This window comes from Podarcis bocagei (assembly GCF_964188305.1).
Source record: "Podarcis bocagei genome assembly, chromosome: 10".
Taxonomy (NCBI): Eukaryota; Metazoa; Chordata; class Lepidosauria; order Squamata; family Lacertidae; genus Podarcis; species Podarcis bocagei.
Genome location: NC_138135.1, coordinates 75,111,622 through 75,139,084, shown reverse-complemented (window position 1 = coordinate 75,139,084; position 27,463 = coordinate 75,111,622). Strand labels below are relative to the sequence as shown.

The 27,463-nt window shown below is 44.1% G+C and overlaps 1 protein-coding gene across 1 annotated transcript; it reads right to left on the bottom strand.

Annotated features, from left to right (window-relative positions):
* Positions 1–630: 630 nt before the first annotated feature.
* LOC308595992 (NADH-cytochrome b5 reductase 3-like) lies at positions 631–20,553 on the bottom strand. The gene is made up of 9 exons (XM_081210773.1): positions 20,444–20,553; positions 11,744–11,875; positions 11,031–11,103; positions 9,509–9,615; positions 9,072–9,201; positions 7,419–7,502; positions 7,213–7,298; positions 3,896–3,995; positions 631–2,749 (listed from the first exon to the last, which is right to left on the bottom strand). The coding sequence occupies exons 1-9, from the start codon at positions 20,462–20,464 to the stop codon at positions 2,577–2,579; spliced, it is 906 nt and encodes a 301-aa protein (XP_081066899.1). The 5' UTR covers positions 20,465–20,553; the 3' UTR covers positions 631–2,576.
* Between the last annotated feature and the right edge of the window lie 6,910 nt (positions 20,554–27,463).

Below are 27,463 nucleotides of genomic sequence, written 5' to 3'. Positions count from 1 at the left end.
AGTAATACAGAGGTAATCACATTGGCGTACTTTGGAGTAGTTAAGGATTAAGAAAATGTGCTTGAAAGAGCTTTAAATAATTGAAATAGAATAACTGCCTTCTGAGTAGCTCCATTTGGTCTCCAATGCCTGCTGTTAATTATACTGCAGAAAGGTCTGTTCATCTGACTTACTGTTTATTAGGTCAACCAAGGTCTGTGCAAGCTTTGAATTCTCTAGAGCTTTTCATTAGGGTGGTTCACATGTAAGCAACCTTGGTCTCTCCTGCTGTTGCTGAATTAATCTCCCATCATTACAGAATTAATATGTTTGACTTCTTGAATCAGCTTGATGGGTAGAGCATGGGACTCTTAATCTCAGGGTCAGGTACTCGATGCCTTGCCAGGGATTGGACTAGATGACCCCCATGGCCCCTTCCAACTCTTCTATTATTTTATCTTGCTGGCTCTGCTGGATACAGTGCCCAGGAGGAAACCCAGCCAGATGGGCGGGGTAGAAATAATAAATTATTATTATTGTTTTGTGTTCTCTTTTGTGAGCCATGTAAGAGAACATTTATTTCACCTTTGGTTTTTGTTTTTTTAAAGCATTTAGTCCAACATTAAGGTAAGACGACATCCATTAAATAAGTAAACGATAAGCAAAAAAAGTTTTATTTCTACCACGTCGCAGTTGGAAAATTTAATAGCTGAACAGGTAGGATATGTCTTACAGAACAGTTTGTGTGAGGCGAGCCAGAGCTGTTCAACACCTCAAATAATACATTTATTAAAAAGTTAAGGTTCCTTTTGCCCACAGTGATATACAAAAATATTAAGCAAAAAGATAGTTACATGGACTTTGCTTATTTTCTGCCGCAAGAGTTGTTTCAGTCAAGGAATTTAGCACACACAGAAGTAAAACCATTCTAATGTTTTGTTCTATCTTCTTCAGCCTCTTGCTCTTCCACCAGCACTTTCCAGGTCCTAAGTTGTGCACACCTGACTAGCATTTCATCAGGCTGCAACCCCTCCCACTCCCTTCTCAAAAGATTTCAGCAAATATATGTAGTGGCTTACTTTTGTTCCTCAAAACACTCCCAACAAGGGCAAGTATGGTACTGCCACACAGGAGTCCTGGAATTGATCACCTGAACCCACAGGATGCTTCAGGGCAAGATATAGAAGAGTCTTAGAATCAGCATACAGGACAGGACAGAAGCATGCTCAAATAGACTCAGGAGCCTGCTCTCTCTAGGTGGAAGGAGAAACCGCAAACACTCATGACACACAGGCACAGGGAGGGATGCTAGGCGGCAGTTCTAGTTTTAATGAGTCTGCCAAAAGTTGTTCATGCACAATCCGCCCCCCCCCCCCCGAAATAACTAGAAGACACCCAAGAGGAGCTGCAGCTTGCAGAGTTTTCCCTTCATTTCAATGTGGCTTTTTATCCCAATGTCACAGATAAAAAAAAGGACGTCTGGAAGAGACTAGAACTTACTCATTCAGGAATGCGAGACCTCATCACACACACAGTGGAATTAATTTTGGGGGGAATCTGGCCACAGAATTTTAAATTATTTAACAACGCTATTTAGCAACTTATAAAAAGATCTATATAAAAAGATTAGTTAAAATGCACACGATACCTCTGCAGTTAATAGGTATTACGCACATCTCTCAGGAATCTGTAGAAGTCATCTTCTGGCAGTTGTAAAGCTTACAGTTTAAGAAGATATATACGACACACACTTAGAGCTTTAAGTAATTGTCCGATGTCCCACAGCATTCCAAAGGTGACCGACACCCCAAAAACAATTACAACTGAAATACCATTTTCAAAAAATCAGTGGGACTTATTTCCATGGAAATGTGTTTAGCACTGGGCTGTTTTACACACTTCACTACTAAAGAAGGTTGGAAGCATTTTAAGGAACACTTGTGTACAAAGCTTTGCTTGGGAATGATTAGCAAGAGAAACTTAAGGAAGACGTTGCTCTGTAGTGAGACAATAAATCAGCTGTGTGTTCTCAATATACAGAGGTTTCTAATGTATTTTCATTAACTAAGCAACACTCCCCCCCCCCCGCCCCCAAACTGGCTAAACCACCAATCTTCAAATAAAGGCAATAATGAAATTTCAATTATTGATCAGTGTGTATTTAATACAGCTATGCTTAAACTGCTCATTGTATAACTTTGTGACAAGAAAACTCTTCCTTCACATAAGCGTGATTGACAGTTGCCTATCACGCACGCATGCTGTATCAGTAAGAAACTCTTTGGTGATGCAAGAGGCCGGCTACATTTTGCCTATCTATTGTGAAAGAGTTAATCCAGTGGCCTTACAACAGATTTGTTAAGCATAGCGAAGCTAAAGATACCATATACAACACAGATATCCATTACAGAATTTTCAGCGTGTCACTAATAAGAAGACACCAAACTTGTATAGAGAGTTTGGCAGTCTCTCTGAACGCAGCTTCACACCTCTAGACCCCAGGCACTTTTTCTGCCTTGTTCCCTGCTGTTCCCTGCACTTCCATCCATTGTTTCCCCCACTTACACATTCTGATTTTATCATGCTTCCATTCCCCTTTAGTACGCAAATCTCATCTCTTTGGAATACCCCAGTTTATCCAGATTGGGAATGCAAGCATACTGAATCATTGGCGGGGGGCCGCACATCAGGATGAGAACGTCGTCTTGGGGCGGGGGCATGTGGTCCCTGATCATGTCTTCGTTCACAAATCCTTGGCTGTAATCCCAACCTAATTAGGAAAGACCACAATCCAAGTTATCTCTTAAAAATGAGACGCTGTAGTATCTATAGACACCAAAGAAAATAAATGCATATATACATTTTGTATTCATGGATTTTTATTCTGCTGTCAAAAAAAAAGAAGAAGCTTCAAGGTGATTAAAAATCAAATACTGTCTAATTCTTGTTGTTTTAGTGTAAGAACAAATACAATGCTTAAATGCCATTAAAAGCCTAAGAGGGCAAACTTTGTCTAGTCCCTAAAATGACGAATAAGGAATCAGGTGAGCACACACACGGGGAGGAAATCCTGTGCCCCAGCGAAGAGGCCCTTTCTGTAGTTACTACCAAGGGAGGGCATACCAGAGAAGGGCTTCTGATGAAGATTTTAATTCCCAGACAAAGTCAATGCGGAGAAAGTCCTATGCTGGTGCTGAAGAACAGAATGGCTGATTCACACACGACACTGAGTTAAGCCAAGGTTTAACTGAACTGTTGTCTGAACAGTTCATGAGTAAGCTCTCTCCTCACTAGTCCGTATTTGTTCTTGTCTCAGTAAGCCATAGTTTGGGCTCACTGTATTTTGTGAACCAGGTGATAGTGAGCATGTATGAATAAGTCCAACGCTGCAGGCAGAAATTTCATTTTGCCCAAAACCCATTTCTAATGAGCCTCTTCACATATTCAGGAGTCATTGTGCTAATGCACGAAGTTATTGTCAACTAACTTTAAAAAGGTTGTTAGTCACAAACATTGACTCATCTCTATTACATCATGAATTTCCAATCGTCTTCAAGTGGTGCAATGGGTCAGGGCATCTGGCTGTTAACCAGAAGGTTGGTGGTTCAAGTCCACCCAGGGATAGCTGTGGGCAGGATTCCTGCATTGCAGAGGCTTGGACTAGATTCCCTCTGGGTCCCTTCCAGCTTACAATTCTGTGATTACAGTTGGAAGACATTTTCCACAGAAGTCTGTTTTTTCCTGGCATTTGGTGCAGCAAACTGGAGTTTTCTTGCATGCACTCAACACCGAGCCACCACCAATCCTGGCTCACTTAACAGGTGTACTTGTACAATACATAAATTTGCAAAGATACAAACATATTTTTAGATGGACAACTAAGATGATAATAACCATAATGGAGTAAGGGACTTACTTTCAGGTGCTCTATCCAACGTGTACCACAGTTTAAAACGGTTTGAATGTTGAGCCTGCACTTCCTCAAGTTCTGGGCGTAGCAGGATGTCATTCTCAGTCTGCCCAAGAAAAAAAAGGAGCAACAGGTTTGTTTGTTTTTTGTAGCTCTGTGCTGTCCACTGTACAAACTTTTTTAAAAGACTAGGTAAAAGCCACTCCCAAACCAGTAAATGAAGAAGGAAGTACAGTAACAGGCGTAAATTTGAAAGCTGCCATCTCACCGCACTTTTCCATGAGGCTATGGTTTGAGGTCTGACTGGACTCTTGGTAGCAAGGAATAACAAAACAGGTCTAGTTGTGATGCATGCCATCGACTTTGATATCATGGTTTGATAATGCCAGAAGTCGGAAGAAATTATATAGTGATGTTCAGCCCTGCCCATAACCCTCTACTTTCTCAAAGCACCATAAGGGACACTTCTTCAGGTTTCGTCTGTTAAGACTCTTGACACACCAGACACAAGGTGCTCATCAATGGTTCCTCTTCATCCTGGAGAAGAGTGACTAGTGGGGTGCCACAGGGTTCTGTCTTGGGCCCGGTCTTATTCAACATCTTTATCAACGACTTGGATGATGGACTCAAGGGCATCCTGATCAAATTTGCAGATGACACCAAACTGGGAGGGGTGGCTAACACCCCAGAGGACAGGATCACACTTCAAAACGACCTTGACAAATTAGAGAACTGGGCCAAAACAAACAAGATGAATTTTAACAGGGAGAAATGTAAAGTATTGCACTTGGGCAAAAAAAATGAGAGGCACAAATACAAGATGGGGGACACCTGGCTTGAGAGCAGTACATGTGAAAAGGATCTAGGAGTCTTGGTTGACCACAAACTTGACATGAGCCAACAGTGTGACGCGGCAGCTAAAAAAGCCAATGCAATTCTGGGCTGCATCAATAGGAGCATCTAGATCAAGGGAAGAAATAGTGCCACTGTATTCTGCTCTGGTCAGACCTCACCTGGAGTACTGTGTCCAGTTCTGGGCACCACAATTCAAGAAGGACACTGACAAACTGGAACGTGTCCAGAGGAGGGCAACCAAAATGGTCAAAGGCCTGGAAACGATGCCTTATGAGGAACGGCTAAGGGAGCTGGGCATGTTTAGCCTGGAGAAGAGGAGGTTAAGGGGTGATATGATAGCCATGTTCAAATATATAAAAGGATGTCATATAGAGGAGGGAGAAAGGTTGTTTTCTGCTGCTCCAGAGAAGCGGACATGGAGCAATGGATCCAAACTACAAGAAAGAAGATTCCACCTAAACATTAGGAAGAACTTCCTGACAGTAAGAGCTGTTTGACAGTGGAATTTGCTGCCAAGGAGTGTGGTGGAGTCTCCTACTTTGGAGGTCTTTAAGCAGAGGCTTGACAACCATATGTCAGGAGTGTTCTGATGGTGTTTCCTGCTTGGCAGGGGGTTGGACTCGATGGCCCTTGTGGTCTCTTCCAACTCTAGGATTCTATGATTCTAAAGCAGCTCCAGGCAGGCCTTGGTTTCTGCCTGGTGGGCTCCCTTCAGCTCGGCACACTGTGACTTGGACAGGCCTCCTCTAGCCAGCCAAAAGGAATTCAGGGAAGGCTAATGATGACAAGTCATTCTGAGGGGACAGGAACTCCTTACAGAAAAGCAGCATAAATATCACATGGCTTCTTCCCATCCCAGCGTCAGTATCTTTTGCAGCTAGGCACACATCAGTTGCTCATCAATATAATATAGATGTGCACATCTGTATATAGTACATGTATATTTTGTAGAGCTGGAAAAAGTGCAGAAAAAAGAGCAACCCAAATGATCAAGTGACTAGAGCAACTGCCTTATGAAAGGGAGCAATATTACCCATCCAAAGGAATTTGGCACAAAACAAAAGGCTATATTTAGGGTTACAAGGAAAGATTCATCTGCACCTGTTGTTGTTGGGAGAAGACACCTATTTCTGGAGCTGTCTCTATCGAAAGAAAGCTATTCTTGGATGGGATTATCTCAAAGCAGATGCTTTGGGTAAATAATGGAGGGTAAATAATGCAGAAGGAATCTTGGAGGTACAGAAGCACATTATTAAAAATCAATGAAGGTTACGCTACAGGATTTAAATTGGTAAATCACCCTGTGGAGAAAACTAAATTCAGATAAATTTATTGGGGGTAGGTTGCAATTTAAGGGCACACTTACTTAGTGCTGGGGCTACTTTTAATTTGGTGTAAAAAAGATTTAAGATGGACTAACAACACATGTAGCTTGATATATCATCCCAATACAGACATCAAGCACAACTGAGTATGAAAACACCACAAATCACAACTAGATTCAGTCTCTTCACGTCAGCAAGGATACAAAAGATCCCAGGATCTAAGGCAGGGGTAGAAAATCACTTTCAGTCCAAGGGCAACCCTGTCTTGTGGGCAGCCTTCTGTGGGCCATGGCCACGCTGGGTGGGGTCTGAGTGAAGATTAGGTGGAGCAATGAGTGCAACTTTTACCTCTGCATGGTAGGCTGAGATTTCTGTGTACCTCTCTCCACTCAGGCAAGGCCTCCTTTCACAGTTCAAGAGCACATTCCATCCAGGCAAAAGCACTGAAGATGTGAAATGGTGCCACTAGCAAATGATGTGGCCTATGCAGAGAATGCAGCCTGGGCACAGTCCCAGGGCCAACAGAGAGGCCTGGAGGGGTACGTTTAGCACCTGGGCTTGAGGTTCTCCACCCTGGTCTAGAGCAGGCTTCCCCAACTTTGTGTTCCCAGATGTTGCTGCACTTCAACTACATCATCTCATCTACTGGCCAAGAGTTGTAAGGCCAACAAGGTCTGGAAACTCAATGTTGATCTAGGACCTTTGGACCTCCAGATATTACTGAAGTACCGCTCCCGTTGTCACTGGTTGTGCTTACAGTTTGGCAATATCCTGAGGGCCAAAGATTCCCACTCCTGGCCCATGGCATGGTCTGAAGGAACATGACCTAGTTCTACTGCTGAAGCCAAGGAGGAGTCCAGAAACCTTCTGAGATGGAACACTGTGGGAACCCAATGCAAGCTGCTCTGTGCAGTACAAAAAGGGGGGATATAAGGCTGCAAGTTTACGCACACTTATATGGGAGTAAAGTCCTATGTAAATTATAGAATATATTCCCAAGTAAATGTGTAGGATTGCACTGAACATCAATGAATATGTCCCTTGAAAAAAACACCACCACCTTGCTTTTCTTAGCCCTGCCAAAATCCTGCCTCTCCTTCAGATTAACATCCACAAAAAATAAAAATAGGGGCATCTATTTACCTGGTTAGCAAAGAGTAAATGGCAAATAGTGGGATCCTCTTCATCCTTCATGATAGCCCGAATGAGCTGCAACATGGGGGTAATTCCTTTAGAGAAGGGGGGGAGGGAAGAAAACCAGCCACATAAGTGTCAAACAAAGAAAGCCACCTCTTGGAGAACACAAACAAACTCAATACACAAAAGACAGCAAACAATCTATTTTGTACCTGTTCCACCTGCTATCATCCCCACATATTTGACATGTTTAAGAACCGGTTCAGATTTCTTTTCAGGACGAATAGCAAATACGCCTGTGGAAACATCAAACAGGTTTTATAGCTAGAAGCAGAAGTTGATAAGAGCCACAATTTCCCCACCCTTAACTAGGAGACTGGAGGAAGAAAACCTTGTCCTAGAGATGTGCAACCTGTGGCCCTCCAATGCTGCTACACAGAAACTCCCATCAGCACCAGTGAGCACAGTCAATGGCCAGGGATAATGAGAGCGGGAGTCTAACAACATCTAGAGACCCCGTTGCCTCAGCAGAATAGGAAGAGACCCTCTGCTGCCCTCTATGAGAAAATAAACATAAGCTAGGGAAAATGCTAATCTTGAGAGCTGCCAACCGATTCATTACCTAAGCCTCATCCAGTGCTCCTCTGCAAGAATAGGCAGGGTGATAGGAAGGCAGCTGCTAGAGTTCCCATTAGACCCCACAATTCTTGTGGTGCTTTACTTACTACTGAAATCCCTGCACCTTTCTACTAGAGGGGCTGCATGAAGGCACAGTGCTACCAGGGTTTAGCACTGAGAGAACGTGCTGTAGGGCCCATGCGCTCTCTCCCCCTCCATGTGCAAGAATATGAAAGATGGCTCCTTGCGCGCCTCCTTCCGGCCACTCCTACTGACAAGCTGGTGCCAAACATATTGCTGCTTTCCTTGGGACCACATCAGCAAGGCCAAGAGGGAGGTCTTGTTGTCTGGACACTGCCCAGGCTTACATCCCAGGGAGGTCACTTCAGGGCTGCTAATGCAACAGTTTGACTTTGCCCGCGGAGGCGCACTCCATTGTCTCCCGAGACAGACAGATGCCAACCACATCATGGCTTGTAATAATACTAGCCTTATTCTGAACCTGGAAACTGGTTGCATAGCTTCTGCTACGGCTGGCAAGTTCTTTTCTTGCAAGCAAGCAAGGGGAGGAGAGACATTTGAGCTCAAGACACCACAGCACATGAGCACTAAATTGTGCTTCAGTTATCTGAAAGCGACCAGAGTTCCTCTGGTAATTCTGCTTTGATTTAGGAAGTAGATGTTCTTAATCCCTGTTCAGAATGACTAAAGTAATGACTGAAGTATTGCTGTGTGCCATTATATGCACATTGGCCCCATTCAGAGTATCAAATGGGCTCCAATGTGCACAAAGAACTCCCTGCAGAGAGTTACAAGTCTGTAACAAACGGCACCTGCAGCACACTCCCCACACAACCCTATTCTGCACATCTTCCATCGTGTAGGAGACCCTCTCACTTTCTTTCCATCTGACCAAATTATCCAGTTTACTCTGCTGCTAGCACAAAGTGTTTGGCTTTTCCTTTTCTTTTAAAAGCATGTTTATTGTTTTGCCAGCTTTCCTTAAGAAAGCAACTGGTGTCTTATTCCACTTAAGAGGAAGTTAGGAATAGGATAGAGCAGGGCCAGCCAACAAGATATTGCAAGACTCTTAGCTTTCATCTGTCTCAGCCAGCTTTGTCAATGGTCAGGGATAATGGGAGTTGGAGTTCCAACAACATCAGAAGTGCAACATGTGGGTAACCCATGGAATATAAGGAATGAGATGTTTCTTATGAGCCCATGCTATTTATAAAAACCAGTCTTGCCTTTCCCCTTGTAGACAAGCAGTCCACTGGGTCCACGAAACTCAATCGTGTCATTTATTTTTAGGTTTTCCAAGTACTGAGACATCTTCCCTCCATCAGGGAATTTTGGGTGAACGCCTTTGAAATATATCTATTTAAAAGAGAAAGAATAGAAAAACGATAGCTTTAAAACAAAAAAAAATAGTAGTGTATATATCAGATTAGTTTCAGATTTTCTATGTGGGCAATGCAAGGATAAGAAACATGTCTCACTTCACACCCTTTGCAAATCTAGACTAATTATCAACAAAGTTTCACCACCACACTGCAAGCATATGGCTGTATAGGGGCCATCCGTGAGGGTTTCAAATCAGACTGAATATTTCACGGAGTGTCACAAGATTTTTCAAATTTTGTTGCTTTATTGCCCTGAAGCGATCATTCTCAACAGCCATTACCTTCACAACAAGATCCACATAACCTTTGTCTTCATCGCTGGTGACTGGTGTGTAGGGCCTAATCACCAGATTCCCATCAATTCTTGCAGAGAGGTAGATGTGCTGCCCTAGAGGTAAATGAGTAAGTTTAAAAAATACATCATATTTTGAAGAGACTAAAGAACATGCTTACATTTTCCTTGTTATTGGCATCCCTTTAGCATACTTGGTACCACTCTACGCTCTCCCAGAATGCTATGTTAAGTTATGGCCATTCTAGATCAAATCAGCAAATGCATCTGTAGAGCTTCATTTTTCTTAAAAAATGATCCACAACTAAAGATTTCCCAACTTACCCTCTCCACATTTTCGATTTAACATTTACAGTATAAAGCCAGCTCAAGAATTTATTGTACTTCTTTCCTACACATAGAATTCAGGAATTCAGGCTGCAATCCTACACTTGTTTACCTGGGAGTTAAGTCCCACCGAACTCAATGGGTCTTACTTCTCAGTAGACATGTGCTACCAGAATGGCCCACATCTGCACTGAGCCCCAAGGGGGTCTCCTACCCAGGTGGGCACAAGGCACGAGAACTAAACTATGGACCTTGAGACTATTCTCTGGCTCTTCCAACACTTTCCCAAGGTCCTCAGGAGTATCAACTAAACAGAATGTGACCTGTGGACCAACAATTGACTCTTCTTGTTTTATGGTATTCAGAATGGATAACTTTCCCCATGGTCATACTACACATCAATAACACAAAGTACTATCTATATGGCCATACCTATTCTCATGGTTAATCTTTGGGCAATATTAACAAGTTAGACTAACAAGTGGCTTTCTTGTGATACTTTTGCTTTCTGCAAGCTCAGATGTTAGAACTTGCTCCCAGGTGGTAAGAGAGGTGGATGAACAGTACAACTGTTCTCCTGGACAAATCATCCCAACACCAGAGAAGGAAAAGAAATTGTGTTGCAACCAGAGACAGAGGGGCTATAGTAAACCAACTCATCAAGTCCTTAAACTAGTTGTGTGAAGACAATGGAAGCCACAGTACCATTCTGCCTTTACCACCACTTGTGTCCCAAGCGCAAGATGGGGGCATCTTTCCGATTAGCTAAATGTATAAAAGACTCAATTTCTCCAGGAGAAAAACACTGATCCATAAAGAATCAGGAATGTTGAAAGCTACTCTTCTTGCACTTGTTGGCATTGCCTTCTGACTTTATCTCCTTCCATATTGAAACTAAAGCCATGAGCTCCCAGGAGATGTTCCATTCATGTACTGACCAGATCCAGATCTAGCTCAGTGGTGCAGCAGTATTTCTGGGTGCTGTGACAATTTTAAAAGATCATAAATACTTTCCCCCTGAGCTGTACTCCATCTGCCAATGGAGAAACGTAGTACAGGAGTGGGTAAGGCTCTTTCCTTTCAAAGCCCCACAATTCAACCAAATGTCACACACAAAACCCACAGACAGACAGGTAGATAGATGCACTGCAAAAAGTGTTCATTTTCTTCAAATAAAAACATACCAACAGGAAGGCCTAGAATGTGTTCTGGGGATGGCAAGGCAAAACGGAATTTTCTTGTGTCATGACTGATCTCCTGAAAAAGGAACAGCAGGCAAGTCAGTTCTTTGAAGGGAGGCGCAAATGCGTGAGTATTATACATTCTTCTACCACATATATTTATAACCAAGATAGAGGTAAAGGAAAAGGATCCCTGGATGGTTAAGTCCAGTCAAACTTGTCAATGGGGTGTGGTGCTCATCTCACTTCAGGCCAAGGGATCTGGTTTGTCCACAGAAGTTTTCTGGGTCATGTGGCCAGCAGGACTAAACCGCTTCTGGCGCAACAGGACACCATAATGGAAGCCAGAGCGCATGGAAACGCCATTTATCTTCTCGCCACAGCAGTACCTATTTATCTACTTGCACTGGTGTGCTTTTGAACTGGTAGGTTGGCAGAAGCTGGGATAGAGCAACAGGAGCTCATCCCACTGTGTGGATTCGAACTGCTGACCTTCTGATCAGCAAGCCCAAGATGCTTGGTGGTTTAGATGACAGCGCCAAGCCATGTTTCAGAACTGCCTGTTCGCTTAGAAAATAAACATGCATGCTTATAAGGATAGTGGGAGACACACACTTCGGTTTTCCATGGATTGTTTGGGAATCCTGGTACATTTTGTTCTCTATCTTAACTTGGCAGGGGGAGAAGAGGGAAAATTGAGCTAAGGTGACTATTACCTCTTTGTCAATCAGTCGCAGAGCATATTTCACATCTGGATTCTCCAGGGTAATGGGAGGCAGAGGCTTAGAGAAAATTCTCATGATCAAGCTGAACACGAAATATACTGGAGAGAGCGCAACTCTTCCCAACTGCAACACAAAAGGGGAAAGGACAGTATCACTACCATGACTCTAAATATGAACAGCCCACTTCAGTAAACATTTATGAGCAAAATAAAAAATAAAATAGCAAGTAACATCACATTAGTAGCATAATATCACAAAGCAATACATAAGATATTAAATATATTATAATTTTCCTTTTAAAACAACAGTTCAAGTAATCTTTATTTTCCTGAGGGATGAAGTGATAAAAATATCGTAACTCTGTACTGTAAAGGTAAGTGGTTTTTAGAGTCCTGTGCTTCACATCCATTACTCCACAAACCCTTGCAATAACCCTATGAGTTGTGCCAATATTTGGAACATGAAAAACGGAGGGTTATTTAAAGCCATGTAGTGAACTTGTGGCCAAGGGGATTTCCCAGCTGACACTCATAAACATTCTGGCAAATATTATGAAGCTAACAACACACACAAATGTAATTTGTTCTGCAAGTTTCCTACTTCTAACAGGTGCCTGTGTTTAGCTGGCCAAGAGCACATAGGAGATTTATGGCATTTTAAAATATTTGCTTTATTTACGAATATCTATCTCCTTCCCTCCCTACCTACCTATATACATTGATAGGGAGAGGGAATGGGAATGAAAATGCTAGCACAAATGGAAGCAAACAGGAGATCCACCACCGCACACCAAATCCCCAAGGTACATTCTGCTAATTCATAGCTGTTTGATTCTTCCCAACCACCAGCCCTTGTTTTTCACATACATCCACACCTGATCCCTCCCTGCGGCGCAATGTGTGTGCATGCTGCATATCTTCCCAACTGATATTTCACACACATAGATTTCCTAACTATTAGCCAACATTTATGGGCTATGAACCAGCAGTTTGCCTTAAAAAACAAATGGTGGATGTAATTATGCAGCCATGATGTAAATATGTCAAACACAGGTCTTGTTTGTGTTAACTAGGACTTTTGCTTTTCTGAGCCAGAATCAGAGCCAAGGGTCGAGAAATGATCAAAACTTCCTAAGCACAAACAAACATTATGGACTTGCACAATACAAAAGGATGCAATTAAAAATAACTTGGATGGATTTAATTAATAAATAAATAATAATAATAATAATAATAATAGAATACAGCTCATACAGGATGAGAAGTGAAGCTGCATGTGACTCGATCACAGTATCTAGCTTACAGCAATGCACACAAGGAGGGCATCTGTGGGTATATGCTAAGTTGTATGAATATCAAGTGTAAGATATCTGTGCATCATGTAACAAGCTGCTCATTATTATCCATAATTCAGTAACCAGTTTTATAAGAAGGCCACTCTGAGGGAAAGATGCACAGTGGTCAAGACTGTATCTCCATCTGCTCAGGTGGACGGACACCAGGCCCTGCCGCAATTGCTCATGGCTGGACCAAGACATTTCAGCACCTGAGATGAACCACAGAATGATTCCCACCTCCCCACCAGGGAAGAAGCGTGAGTGAAGATCTACATCAGGCACAAAGGGGAATAAAGATCCACATCAGGATCTGCTGCCCCTATGGATTCTGCCACTTGAGGTGGCTGCCTCACCTTGCCTCAAGGGTGGGCTGACCCTGCCACTGCTCTCCTCTGAAGAAGTAATTTGAGGGCTAGCAGGCATTTCTCAGAGGATGAGATCTGGACTTGGAGCCTAGAGCGGCTGGACTGCTCCAACTTGTTTCCACTCTTCATTCCAAGGGAAGCTCTTTATCAGATTTGGATGAGTGACTCTTGAACATTATACACGATGGCAACTTATCTAACTGCCTGGTTGACCTTAGTGGTTTATAATTCCTTATAAGATACTGCTGAGGGGCAGGAGAGATAATCTGTCAGCATGAAAGGAGAAAAAGGAAAGGAACTAGAGACTATCCCCACATACAACAGACAAACTTCATGGAATGATTTGTTTAAAGGTGCTGCAGATTTAGAAGCACAAAGTCTATCTTACTGTAATTTAGTATTCCTAAAAAAACAACCCAAAACATTTCTAAACGACCCTGAAGTTCAGTATCTTGCAATATTTCATTCTCCCAGTTCATCTAATGGAAGATAATTTTCTTCTCTTCTATATCTGTCCTGGTGTGGGACCAATACAGTTTCAAGTGGCCCAATTTATTTTATATAAGATTATTTTAACTGTGGGTGCAGCGTTGAAGACAGGACCTTGGAATCACCACATTTAAAGCCCTGTTCTCGTCAGCCAGATCCTATCCAGACATGCTTGAAGTTATTCTCCCATGACTCCCTCAATCACCTTCCCCCAAAAGGAGGTATCTGCAACTGGGTGATAGCTGTTAAAATCTACTAGGTCCAGAGCCGTTCCCCCTGCCCCGAGTGGCTACCTTTATGGAGGCAGCAACTACCCCTTATGCAATGAAGCGCTCACCACCCCCTGGACTGCTCAACCCTCCTCTCTTCACCAGGCTAGATTTCACTAGCTCTGCTGGGCACGGATGTAGAGCGGATGTAGTCAGACTCCTAGCCTGCAAGTACTGTACTGTAGAGGGTTGGACTGCATGACCCTTGGGGTCCCTTCCAACTCTACAATTCTGTTATTCTACCCTGTACACATCAGGGCACATAAGCTGAAATTAATTCCACCAAGTCAGACATATATTTCATCCAGAGCACCATTTGATGGTGCTGAAGCAATAAAAAAAAATCGATTTGCTCTAGCCGCAATATCAGATATTCCCAGGGCTAGCACTAACGTTAATTAATCACTAATGCAGGAGGTTCTTAAGGAGAACATAAAAACACTCTTATTCCAAATGCCCCATTGAAAAAGACAAGTTGAGAGCTCTCTGTCAATATTCTGACTACAGTCTTGTTGACATGGTGCGTTTGCGCATAATACTAGTGAACCACTCTATGTTTGTGACCCATTAGAGCCTGTCTCTCCCAGAAAACCAGATACAATTTAAATTTTATTACTTTTGTTCTAATCCTTTCCTGCAGGGAGACAGACATGGCATCCAATTTTGGGTCTCCAATCCAGTACTCCCTGGTCCAAGTAACATTCTATGCTATACTGCCAGAAACTATTACCACTCCACCCCCAACATATTATCATAGTCTCAGAGGCTGGGTCAACCACTTCTCAGGCTAGTGGAGTTGGCACTGCTTTTCTATGCTCTTCCAATCTTACCTTCTCCAGGCTGCCCAACTAGAGCCAACGATACAGCGTCTTCAGCTGTCTTTACCATCTAATTTTAAGCCAGAGGAACCATTTTGTTTTGTCAACTTTGAATGGCCAATGACTTTTTTATCCATTCTTGCTGGTTTATCCTCTTGTTGAGAGGCTCTCAAACATAAGACAGGGAAAGCAGCCATTGCCACTGGATTAGCACTGCAGCCTGCGTGACAACCAAGGCATGGTTAACATCTTAAGATCCTACTGGAACATCTAAGAGTACAACAAACTGTTGCATGAGCTGCATGGCTGCTACAAATGGCAGCAATTCTAAATATGTTTCTCCCCAAGCCCCTTCATTGTGTCTAGCAAGTAAAATGTGTGATACGGTATCATGGCACTTCCAAGTTTCCCTATCTCATTTCATTGGCAGCTGCTTCTGAGGGTGGGAAATCTGAAGCATGTTTTCACGTTACCTTTTAGTTTTTTGTGGGGTCGGGAGGGAGAGAGAAAAAAAGACATGAACCATACATCTCCTGAAAGGACGAGCTGTGCCCTGAAGGAATTTAAGGCCACTATTATTTATTGAACATTAATTAATAACTACTGTTATTCATGGTTTATAGCAATTATTATTAATTTCATATAGGTTGATTTGCTAGTTTTCTTCATTGTTAATTGTGATTTTTAATGCTATTATTTGCCACACATAAAACAACATAACTTACAACACATAAACCAGTTGCTTAAAAACCACCCTGGGATTCTTGAGTCGATGCTGGATGACCAATACTTCAAACAAACATAAATAAAATACAATTGTGTAAATTTCAAGCACTGCTACTATATTATCCGTTTTATGAATGAAGAGGGCATGTGTGTTTTGCTACATGGAATCAGTTTGTTTAAGAGCCTCATGAGATTCAGTTAAAAGAACAAGCAGCACATTCCCACCAGCTGAAGTTTCCAGATTAGTAGTTCTTCCTGACCAAGAACCAGTGAAGGAAGCCAAAACACACATACAATATTTGCATCAGTTTCCTGGAAGACGTTCAACATCTCAAACATCAGAATATTATTGTCAAGGAAGAAAAAGCGATATGGCTTCTCTCCCTTCATTTGGAATTTAGTCTTCTTAAGAAACAAACGCAGAGCAGTTAGCATTCTGTTCTTAAAGCCTTTAACCAGGACTTTGGTCAGCTAAGGATTACTGGCTCCAGCTTCAGGGTGCGGCCAAGCAGCATGCAGCACATTCAGATTTAGCCCTCTGAGGAATTCAGTTAGACCGGCCAGAGGGAACGGTGGGAAGAAGACGCCAACAATGCCTGCTACGAAAACAGCAAGTTCCTCCTGTCAAGCCAACTGCAATAGACCATGTCTTGCAAATGTCTCAAACTGATGCAACCCTCCCAAGCCACTTCTGCAATGGAACCCTTTCTCCTACAAACATGTGGCTAATATCTAGAATGCATAGCTGATATATTCTATATATTTTTCTTTCCTTCTATACATCCAGCTGATTACAAAAAGGACACACTTATTTTCAGTGTCATGTAGTCCTCATACAGAGCCATCAATACACAAGGGGACATCAAAGGTGAACAGGGAGCTCAGGCGGATTTGAGGAAGCAAAGGTTACCGACAGGGATACATAAAGATATGAGAGAAAGTCAAAGCAGTCACCAAGAAACAAGAGGAATGTCTCAGGAAAACCCCAAGGTTTGCAGAAGTACAAGCAAAATGCTAACGAAAGATCAAAACTAATGGGGCAAATAATAATAATAATAATAATAATAATAATAATAATAATAATAATAATAATAATAATTTATTATTTATACCCCGCACATCCAGCTGGGTTTCCCATCGCATAGCAATGGAGGCTAAGCATGCTCAGCTGCCCCGGAGCACAGTCCTTTGGAAAACCCTGGGGCGAGGGGGTAAGGAACTGGCTGGCTGGAAGTGGCCAGAGAACAGTGGGAAATAGTCACAAAACCAGGAGGCTTTAAAATGCTGCTGTTCAGCTTCTGGACATGCCAGAGAGGCTAGCCAAGGTCGACCACAGTGCAAGTTAAGAAAAGAGACTGGAAGGAGCAGTGGTCTCCACTCTCTTGCCCTGTTCTCAGCTGCCTTTCTCTTTCACTTTCTTAATGAACAGAGAAAAGGGAAGTAGAAAAATGGAGTGAAACAGGGCAGAGGAAGACACACACAACTACCAGGAAGGCAGAAACAACCATCTCGCTGCCTTGAATAAGTCACTTCCTGAATCATGCTGAAATGCTATTTTAAACGTAGCTAGGAACGAAAGTGAGAGCTGCTGGTAAGAATCAACAGAAAAATCCAAGAGTAGTTGCGACTGAACTTGGAAGGGAGAGGAAGCAGAAAGATACAAGGAGAGGAGGAGGAGAAATCTGGAAGCCAGGAGTAGAAAAAAAGGAAAGGAAAGATGAACAACAGAGGTGATGTGAAGGGAAGGGGACCAAGTGGGGGTGTGTAGCTTTCTTGAGGAACCCAGAACCGTAGCCCATCAAGAAGACACACTTCCCTTTGAGAGTGCCACTCCTCAAAGAGGAGGACTACCCCCACAGTCCTGAGGTACAACACATATATATTGCAACTTCTTGTTTTGGTGCCTCACTCATTTTATACAATTGTGTGATCTACTTTAGCTTTTTAAAACAAACTGAATAGGAATTTATCTGTATCAGCTGCAAAGTTCAGCAAGCTTCTCTGAACCACTCAAGAGCCCAGAGAGTTACACTCTAAGCTCTAGGCTGGTGGCCTTTAGGGTAGCATATGGAGCAAGGCAGGCAAAAAAAATTGCCATCCAGCCTCTGACATTCCACCCCTAAGCTACAGGCCCCTTCCTGCTCACCTGCCAAGTTCGGTGGGCCCTTTGGGGGCTGCCTGAAGCCTAAGCCCCCAACATGCGGGATGGAAAACTTCAAACCGCATACATGGGAAGCTACAGTGCTCCCTCTGAACTCTGTATTACAGGCTTCCTCAACCTCGGCCCTCCAGATGTTTTGAGACTATAATTCCCATCATCCCTGACCACTGGTCCTGCTACCTAGGGATCATGGGAGTTGTAGGCCCAAAACATCTGAAGGGCCAAGGTTGAGGAAGCCTGCTATATTATATCCACTGCAAGTAGGCTACACAAGGATTTATAACTCTCATGAAAACGCTGTTGTCTCACAATATATATTGGAAAGTTAAACAATACAGAAGTACCCACTTAAATTTCTCCAGACACCACTCATCTCTTCAACCAAGTTTTAAGTGGTGGTGTTAAGTTCTGATTTGTAGAACTTCAAAAGACACAGAAAATGTTTATGAGAGATGTAAATAATGATAACTCAGTTTCTAGCATAGAGAGACCCAGGCAGAATCAAAACAAAGAGAATTACTGTACTTATATATAAGTGCCCATTTGTTCTATGGAACGTTCAGTCTTAATTTTAATAATTGAGGACAAATATTAACTGGTGATGGCTGAGGAGCTACAGCAGTTTATTTCTCAGAAAATAATTTGCTTGTGGTGTGTTACTGTACAGGCAAAGCAATGTGGGCAGCCTTTGGGTGTTGCTGGACCTGACACCTGACCATTGGCCAAGCTGGCTGGAACTGATGGGTGCTGAGTCCACAACATCTGGAGGGCGCCACGTTGATCACCTATCAAGTACCTATACTGAAGATCTGGTAAATGTTTAGTTTCAATTAATTAAAGGAATACATAAGTAATCCTATGCTCCCTGGGAGGGTGGGCTGAGAGTCTGTAGGATGCCGTGGATCTCCCATTCTATAGGCTGTGGCCTCACCATTATGCCAGCAGAAACCTTCATGACCAGCACTGTGTTGATGCTCCCCAAAACAGGGTGTTCCAGAACAACCCCGTCAAAAGTCACCAAAAAATATCTGCCCTGGAGCTGATGCACAAACAACCCCTGAGATCAGTTATTAAACCCCATTACTGTGAACTGTGATGGTAACTTTTCCTTCTCTGAATTGTGAAGATTAATACTCTGCCTTCTGACTGAATAATCCTCAATATGATTTATAAGTTGCAATAATACAAAACTGTATGGGAGCATGCAGTTCTCTGGGCGACGGATGGAGCCAGGCCCCTCTTGGTGAGCAGGAACCTCAGAGATCTGCAGGTGGATGAAGAGAGTGTGGCTGGGCTCCCTTCCCAAAGCCACCATTTGTGCCATTGCTTCTTCAGGAGGTAAGAGATAAAATACCTCTGATCTTGGTCCAACTTGCTCCATAGCCTGACTCTTGGTAAATCTCTGCATTTCATCAAGGTCTGTCCTAATCCTGCTGCGCAAGGCCTACCAGGGGTTGCACCTGCAAAACATGTGCTCCACCACTTTTCTCCAAGGACTGCAGTGCTTTTCTAAGCAAGATAGTTAGCCTTCTGTTACGCTCTCTTTCCAAAGGCACCAATTATGCGTAAAAAAAATCCACTGAATGTAAATAAGATAATGGCTAAAGTAAGAGCTATTAAAAACCAGCAAGATGTGCAGCCCTACATTATGCATATTTACTTAAGAGTAAGTGCTACTACATCACTACTGACACAATGTAGATTTACTTGGGAGTAAAACACAACTTGCCAAGAGTTACTAAACATGTACTGAATCAGGCTATTGATCTTAAACATTTTTTCTTTAGATCAGGCTGCTGGGGGTACATAATGTTCTCTTAACTGCCTCTCACCAAAATGTAATAATGCAAAATATACTGTCAGCATTATGATGTGTATATATACACATCAAAGTACATTAGGCACACCCCCTTTTTTAAAAAAATAATTCAAAGCTCTATAAATAACTTTAAAAACCATCCATTGCTGATGTGTATATCAGAGAGAAGGCAAAAAGCCTTTTCTATTCCAGTGTGGTGATCGCCAGGAAAGTCTGGAGTGTTTTTCCTATGAGTTGTCAAAGCAGGATGAGTCACAAACCCCGCCCTGCAAGCTTCGGAGCAGCTGATAGAATAGGCCTCTCTCTGCATACCAGTCTGCTCTCGATCTCGATCCCCCCCCCCAAAAAAAACTATTTTTTCTCTTTCTTAATGCACTCACGAGGTGCGCGCGCGGGGGATCTCTCCCTCCTTCCGCCCCCCTTGCAAACGCGCAGCAACCTCCAAGCGGCGCCTTCTGACTATCTTGGAAACGTGCAGGGAAGGAAGATGCTGCCCTCCGGCTTCTTCTCCGTGCAAGGCGCCCAGGCGAGCCCCTTGCAAAACGCGCTGAGCGTCCGCAACGGGAACCTGCAGCGCCGGGCGCAGCGGGGCAGGAAGAGGCGCGCGCCCCCCGGGCTGCCATTTGCAGAGGGCGCCCCCTGCCTCGGCCGGTCCCCGGGGAGCAGCGCTTTGCAAGGCGCGGGAGAGGGAGCCGGCCGGGTACTTACGGTGCTCAGATAGGCCCCCATGGCTTCCTCCGGGGTCCCGCCGCCTCAGCCACCAGATGCAACGCAGCGGGCAAAGAGCGCAGCCCAGAAACCTCTCGCCCGCCCGCCCCTCCTTCTGCCACCCGCCCTTCGCGCGCTCATTTGCCTCCGAGGCCCGTCCATCACAAGGATGTCACAGCCTGACTGGCTGGGAAGAAGCGGCGGGCGGGGCTTGGATACCGACTGCGCCTTGATTTGTGGAGGAGCCAGAAGGGAGCTCTTGACGCATGGAAAGAAGGGAGGGAGGGAGGGCGTGCCCGCTTAGCAGGGGCTGCTGGGAAGTGGAGTCCGCTGCCTGAATTAGGTGGCGCTGTGGGTTAAACCCCAGCGCCTAGGGCTTGCCGATCAGAAGGTCGACGGTTCGAATCCCCATGATGGGGTGAGCTCCTGTTGCTCGGTCCCTGCTCCTGCCAACCTAGCAGTTTGAAAGCACATCAAAGTGCAAGTAGATAAATAGGTACCGCTCCGGCGGGAAGGTAAATGGCATTTCCATGCGCTGCTCTGGTTCGCCAGAAGCGGCTTAGTCATGCTGGCCACATGACCCGGAAGCTGTACGCTGGCTCCCTCGGCCAACAAAGCGAGATGAGTGCCGCAACCCCAGAGTCGGCCACAACTGGACCTAATGGTCAGGGGTCCCTTTACTTTTTTACCTGAATCAGAGATGTCAGTGCGCGCCTCAATTTTATGCAATGTTTCATTCAGAAATAAGTGCCACTCTCTGAAGAAAGTTGTCACAACTAACTTCATTATGTTATGTTATATGTATATTCATAAGAAGGGCAGTGCACAACATAAATGTACAAAATGAGAACACAAAGTACATAAAACAAGAACAAAAACAAACCCACAACCCCACCTCCCCCACAACACATATAAAATGCAGTCGAATGTTAATCAGCCAAAGGGCTGGCTACAGAGGAACGCTTTTATCTGGCATCTAAAAGTGCCAGGCAAACCTCCCTGGGGAGAGCATTCCACAAGTGGGGGGCCACCACAGAAAAGGCCTGTTCTCCTGCTGCCACCCTCCAGACCTCATGTGGAGGAAGCACACAAAGGAGCGTCTCAGAGGATGCGCACAGGGTCCAGGCAGGTGCATATGGAAAGAGGTGGTCCTTGAGGTATTCGGTTCTGAGCCATTTAAGGCTTTATAAGCCCAAATCAGCATTTTGGACTGGGCCCGGAAACTAATTGGTTGCAGGTGCAGATGGAGCAGGATCGGTATAATATGCTCAAACCATCTTGCCCCAGAGAGCATCCTGGCCACTGAATTCTGCACCAGCAGAAGTTTCAGATCATATTCAGAGGCAGCCCCACATATAATGCGTTTCAGTAGTCTGACCTAGAGGTTACCAGAGCAGAGGCAACAGAAGTTGGGCTGTCCCTGTCCAGATAGAGATGCCGCTGGGCCAGCAGCTGAAGCTAATGGAAGGCACTCTGGGCCACTGAGGCAACCTGAGCCTCAAGCGACGAGGATGTATACATATATGATATTACTTATTTCCCTGACAGGCTCCAAGCAGCTTACACATATAAAAATAAGAACTGCCAAAAACATTCACATAAAAAAAAAATCTATGCATGATGTAGCTAAAGAAAAGGCTTTCTTCCTGTCTCGTAACACTAAAACTCATGGACATTTCAACAAAGCTGAATGCTGGAAGATTTGGGACAGATAAAAGACAGCGTTTCTTCATGATAGCCAGGAGTTCAAGGTGAACCCTGGGGCTTTCCCATAGTTCTTTGTAAACATCCTCATGTGGAAAAGTTAACAGTGGGCTTCCACATGCCCCCGCCCTTGCATTTCTCCTTCAAGCTTTCTGAAAATGGCCTCATGGGCCCAATGGAGGCCATATTCGTTCTCTTGGTCTGAGGCTCCCCACTCCTGACTTACAAGTTGCTTATGGGGCAAGATTCTGTCACTTACAGGTCAGGGAAAGGATTCCTTCCTCCCCTTGTACTGATAGTCTGCTGTTCTGACTCGTGAACCAGCTCACTGGTTGTGTCTTCACTCCCAGAACTATATTTTTTGGGCACAATGTAAAATGCCAATTATACAGACACCTGCAGCCCTCCTGTTAAAGTCAGTATTGCCAGGCACCTAAATTCATGCCACTTCTGTTCAAGCCAACCCCTGGAGTCATCTGCCTTTGATATGCCTCCTCCTTATTGTCACCTGCCTTCTCTTAATGGGCAAGCAATGGCCAGGCTTAGGAGAAGGGGGGGGGGGTCCTCTATGGTTCTCTCCACACTTGACCAGTGAATGGGCAGAGGCTGCAACAGCAAGAGGAGGTGGACTGACCCACCTGTTGAGTATGGCTATTGTGGAGACACTAGACAAAGTGCCTTCTTAAAACATTTTCAGTCATATGAATCACCACTAGATGTCACTTGTTTCCCAATAATACAAAAATAGTTTTCAATGGAACCACATGACAGACCTACAATTTAAAACTTTGTAAGTGATGCCTGCAACTTACACAGGGGTTACGTGTTTATGGAAGACAATCTTACTTGGCTATGAGTGATCGCCAAAAAAGAAGACGTTCAGGAAATCGTGCCTAAAGTCAAAATTGCATATAATCAAAACATAGTGAGCTCAATGGTGCAATTACCAAAGTTTCCCCCCTCAAATGCCTGCCCCTCGCCCCCCTTTTCAATCCCTGCCCCTCCCCTGTCTCTCTTTTTGCCAAGCATATAAAGCTGAATGTGCACAAGTTAAGTGCATGTAAATTGGGCTTACTATAGCTTAATCATCATAATAGTATTTAAGATTCATTTCAATATGATTGCTATTATTATGTTATATATATATACAGTGGTACCTCGGGTTAAGTACTTAATTTGTTCCAGAGGTCCATTCTTAACCTGAAACTGTTCTTAACCTGAAGCACCACTTTAGCAAATGGGGCCTCCTGCTGCCACCGCGCCGCTGGAGCACAATTTCTGTTCTTATCCTGAAGCAAAGTTCTTAACCTGAAGCACTATTTCTGGTTTAGCGGAGTCTGTAACCTGAAGCGTATGTAACCTGAAGCGTACCACTGTACATAATCCAGTTTGCAAACTAGCCTTAAATTTTTGTTGTAAATGTTTCAGAACAAAGGATTTCTAGATGTCCACCCTAATTATAGACCAATTAAGTGAGAACACTGATTATTCATTAAACAATATTTGATTGGACAAGCAATGTGCCACGAGGAAGGATGTCACTTCACTTCTCATCTGACTCACATTGTTTAAATTTCCTCAAGGTTTGCCCAATTAATTAACAATTCAGAGCAAGAACCGTAACACTTCTTTTCCCCAGCTGGCTCTGTGGTGTTGCAAAACTAGAAGGCAGAAGGGCACATTATAGGTTTATGTCTGTATTAGGAGTCTGGCCCCTTCTTTCCCTAGAGCAGTCTTGGGAGGGAGGGATTTGCTATAGGCGTGGGGAGAAGGGCTGCTGCTTAACCAGCACTTTCAGACCCTCCAAGGGTCCCTATTGTCAAGGGGCAGCTCCGGATTTACAGAAGCCATCCCAGTTTCTGATTTGATCACGGAATGTCCTACTTTTCCTTAGGATGTTCCTATTTTCATCAGAGAAATGTTGGGGGGTATGGAGTTAGGTAATCACCAACCCAAGGAGTTAGGTAACTATACAACCTTTAGAAGACATTTGAAGGCAGCCCTGTATAGGGAAGTTTTTATAATGCTTAATTTTTTAATGCTTTTATATATGTTGGAAGCCACCCAGAGTAATAAAAAATATTATTATTATTATTGAATAGAATGTCCCTATTTTCATCAGCGAAATGTTGGATGGTATGCATTTTGAATACTATGGTGTGGAGAGGGAGGCATTCAAACTGGAGTAGAGATTTGGAACAGATAGATGACAAGTTGAGGAACGCATTTGGCACCACCACACCCAAAGCACCTTAAGAGCATTCTGCCCCCCCCCTTCAAATGTCTCTTAAAAAGTGGCTGTTGGACTTTGGAATTTCTGGAGTCAAGGGAACTGGATAAGGCTAAGGTTGCAATGCTATGCATAGTTATGTGGGAGCAAGCTCCCGGGGGGGGGGGGCTTTCTTCCAAGGAAACCTACATAGGATTTCTCAGCATGAGGACAGAGAAAAAGGTCTGAAAATTGAAACGAAGTGCACAATCCATTCGAACCACTCAGCCATTTTGAATATGCCAAATGGATGTACTTTGCTTGGATTACTGTATAGCACAGATAGTTTGCTCATTTGTAATAAGTATATTTCAAAAGCATTGCTGATTAGAAACTTCCAGGGAGGAAAAAACTGTTTTTCTCTCAACACATAGAATCTTCACTTTCTTCAGGTACAAACTGCACCACACACCTCAGAAGAGGGAAGGAAAATACTGCCAATGGGTACAGTTCAAAGGCCCATCAAAAGAAAAGTTGCTTTCACAGGTACCTTTTTTTTGTTAGCTATGAGTACTGAGCCTGCAGTTCTGTACACATTTTCCAAGGGCTTACTTCTGAGTAGACATGTAAAGGGGTGCATGGTAAACCAGCAAAGTAAGAAAATAATTAAGCAAGTGAGTACACATGCAAAGCAGGGAAGAGGGACCTGCAGATGTTGGTGGACTACAACTCCCATCATCCCTGACTATTGGCTATACTGGCTGGGGCTGTAAGCACTGGTTTCTAGGCATAGCTGTCAAGCGTCCCTTATTTGGCGGGAAACTCCCTTATCCCAGCGCCATGTCTCGCTGTTGTCCCGGATTGATGATGTCCCTTAAATTTCCCGGGTTTCAAAGGAAGCAGCTCCTCTCCCTCCCTCCCTCCTTGCCGGCCAGGGAGGAGGGAGGCTCCAACTGTGTTGCATGGCTGCCCGGACTGCCCCCCTCTGGCCTCCTCTCACCAGTCTCGGCCCCCGGGAGCCCCTCCCCACCGGGACTGGCGGGAGCCTCGGGCCCTTCCGCCGCCATCCTCCTCGCAGCCGCCAAACTGAGTGTCTCTGCCTGGGGCCTCCCCTCTGCCCATTGCCGCCGCTCCCGCTAGGCTGTACTGCGGCTGCACCGCCAAAGGATCCGGATGAGATGGGCAGCCTGGCGCGGCCTATGAATTGCTGAGGAGCCTTGAGAGGAGAGCGAGGGCAACCATAGAGAGAGCAGTTCTGAGAGAGGAGGCGGAGGCGGAGGCGGAGGCGGGGGCAGGTGTTCCAAGGGCTAACCATATTGGGGGAAAGCGGAGGAAGGACCGCAAGCGTTTCTCCCATAGATTTGTAGTGGTAGACTGGCATAGATGGTCTGATCTGCGGGTTTACTTCGGGCGCTATTCCCCCCCTCCTCCTGCCCCGCCTGATGGAACTGAGAGCTGCAGGTGGAGCACAAGAGAAAAGGTACAGAACCGCAGCAGCATCTTCGTAGCTTGGACTTCGTTTTGCACGAAAAGTGGTTGCTGCTTGTAGTTATTTAATTGCAGTGTTTCATCAGCTGGTGTCTTGAGCAGCAACCTCTGGAAACGAAGGGCTAAAAACCAGCGCTGCTCTCCCAAATTATCTAGTTCCTTTTAACTTCGTATTTCAGCTGGTTGACTAAAATCCCTTATTTTGCCTGCTGATCCCTTATTTTTGAGGCTGCTGGCCCCTTATTTTCAAATCTGTAAGTTGACAGCTCTGTTTCTAGGAGATGCTTGTTTAAATAGCTATTGATTGTTTTTGATGGTTGGTGGTAACCACAGTTGTAGTGCTCCAGGGTTATAGCGGGGTGAAGAATGTCACTCTGTGTTTTCAAAGCTGAGGGCAATTTTTGATATCATGGGAGCTCCCCATGTGTGCCACATCAGGGACTCCAATACCTCTGGTTTTTCTGGTGCAGATCTTTGCCTTATTTTGATCTTAAGGGTTATCCATCCCTTTTTCTATAGCTATGACCATTCCCAGTGGTTGCATGCAGCTGAGAACAGGGAAATATGTTCTTTCTATCACACTAGCTTTTTCAAGCAGACTTTGAAATTTTTGGTAAAGGCTGAAGGCAAAGAAAATTTATAGAATTTAATCCCATTGACCTTCTGCTGCTTCACTTTACAATGAACATTTCAAAACTGCTAGCCAATAAAATAGTGATATGACTCCTTAGTCTTCTATTTTCATAATCCTAAAATAATATATTGTTTTAATAAAGTTTGTATATGCTGCTGGCAGTGCCTGTTACAGTGCCTCCCCCCAAAAATTGTTTACAGAGTTGTCTGCATTCTCTAGAATACATTAAACTATTTCATTTTGTATTCACCCATTAAATTTTTATAGAAATGGCTGGCACAAGAAAGATATTAAATCAGTGTGAACTATTGTCTAGCTTATTTTATGTCATTGTTAAATATACATTGAAGAAATGGAGTGACTCACATTTGGATATGTAAGGACACAGTCAGAGCTGTACTGTTTGATTGGAACAGGGTTATTATTCTTAGGAGTTGAGCCAATTACCCATTTGTTAATGCAACCCTTAACACATGAACATATGCTGGCATATATCTGTCTTGAGAGACAATGGAGCACGCTTCCAGGGTGAAGTCAGCAGCACCCAAGTGACCTCCCAGGGTGCAAGCCTGGGCAGTATGTATGGGGCTCCTAGGCTGCCCAGACGATAAGACCCCCCTCTCGGCCTTCCTGATGTGGTCCAAAGGAAAGCAGAGCAATACAGCTGGCAACAGCTCGGCTGCAAGAGTTGCTGGAAGGAGGCATGCAAGGCACCAACCATTTTAGGAACTCCCCTCCAGATTTGTGTATGGTTTACTCAGCCTTTTTCTCTCCCAAAGATCCCCTGAAGGCAGCAGAGGTTTAGGAGGAGAGTTTTTCTTCTCCTAGATGGGCTACCTTCCCAGGCTGACGAGCCCCACCTGCCCCTCACCTCCCTCTACAGCAGAAACTGCCTTCTTGACCCACAATCTGCCAGAGTCTGTCTTTGCATGCAGGGGAAGTCCTGGGTATCTGGCACATACATTGCACATATCAGCAGTATTTG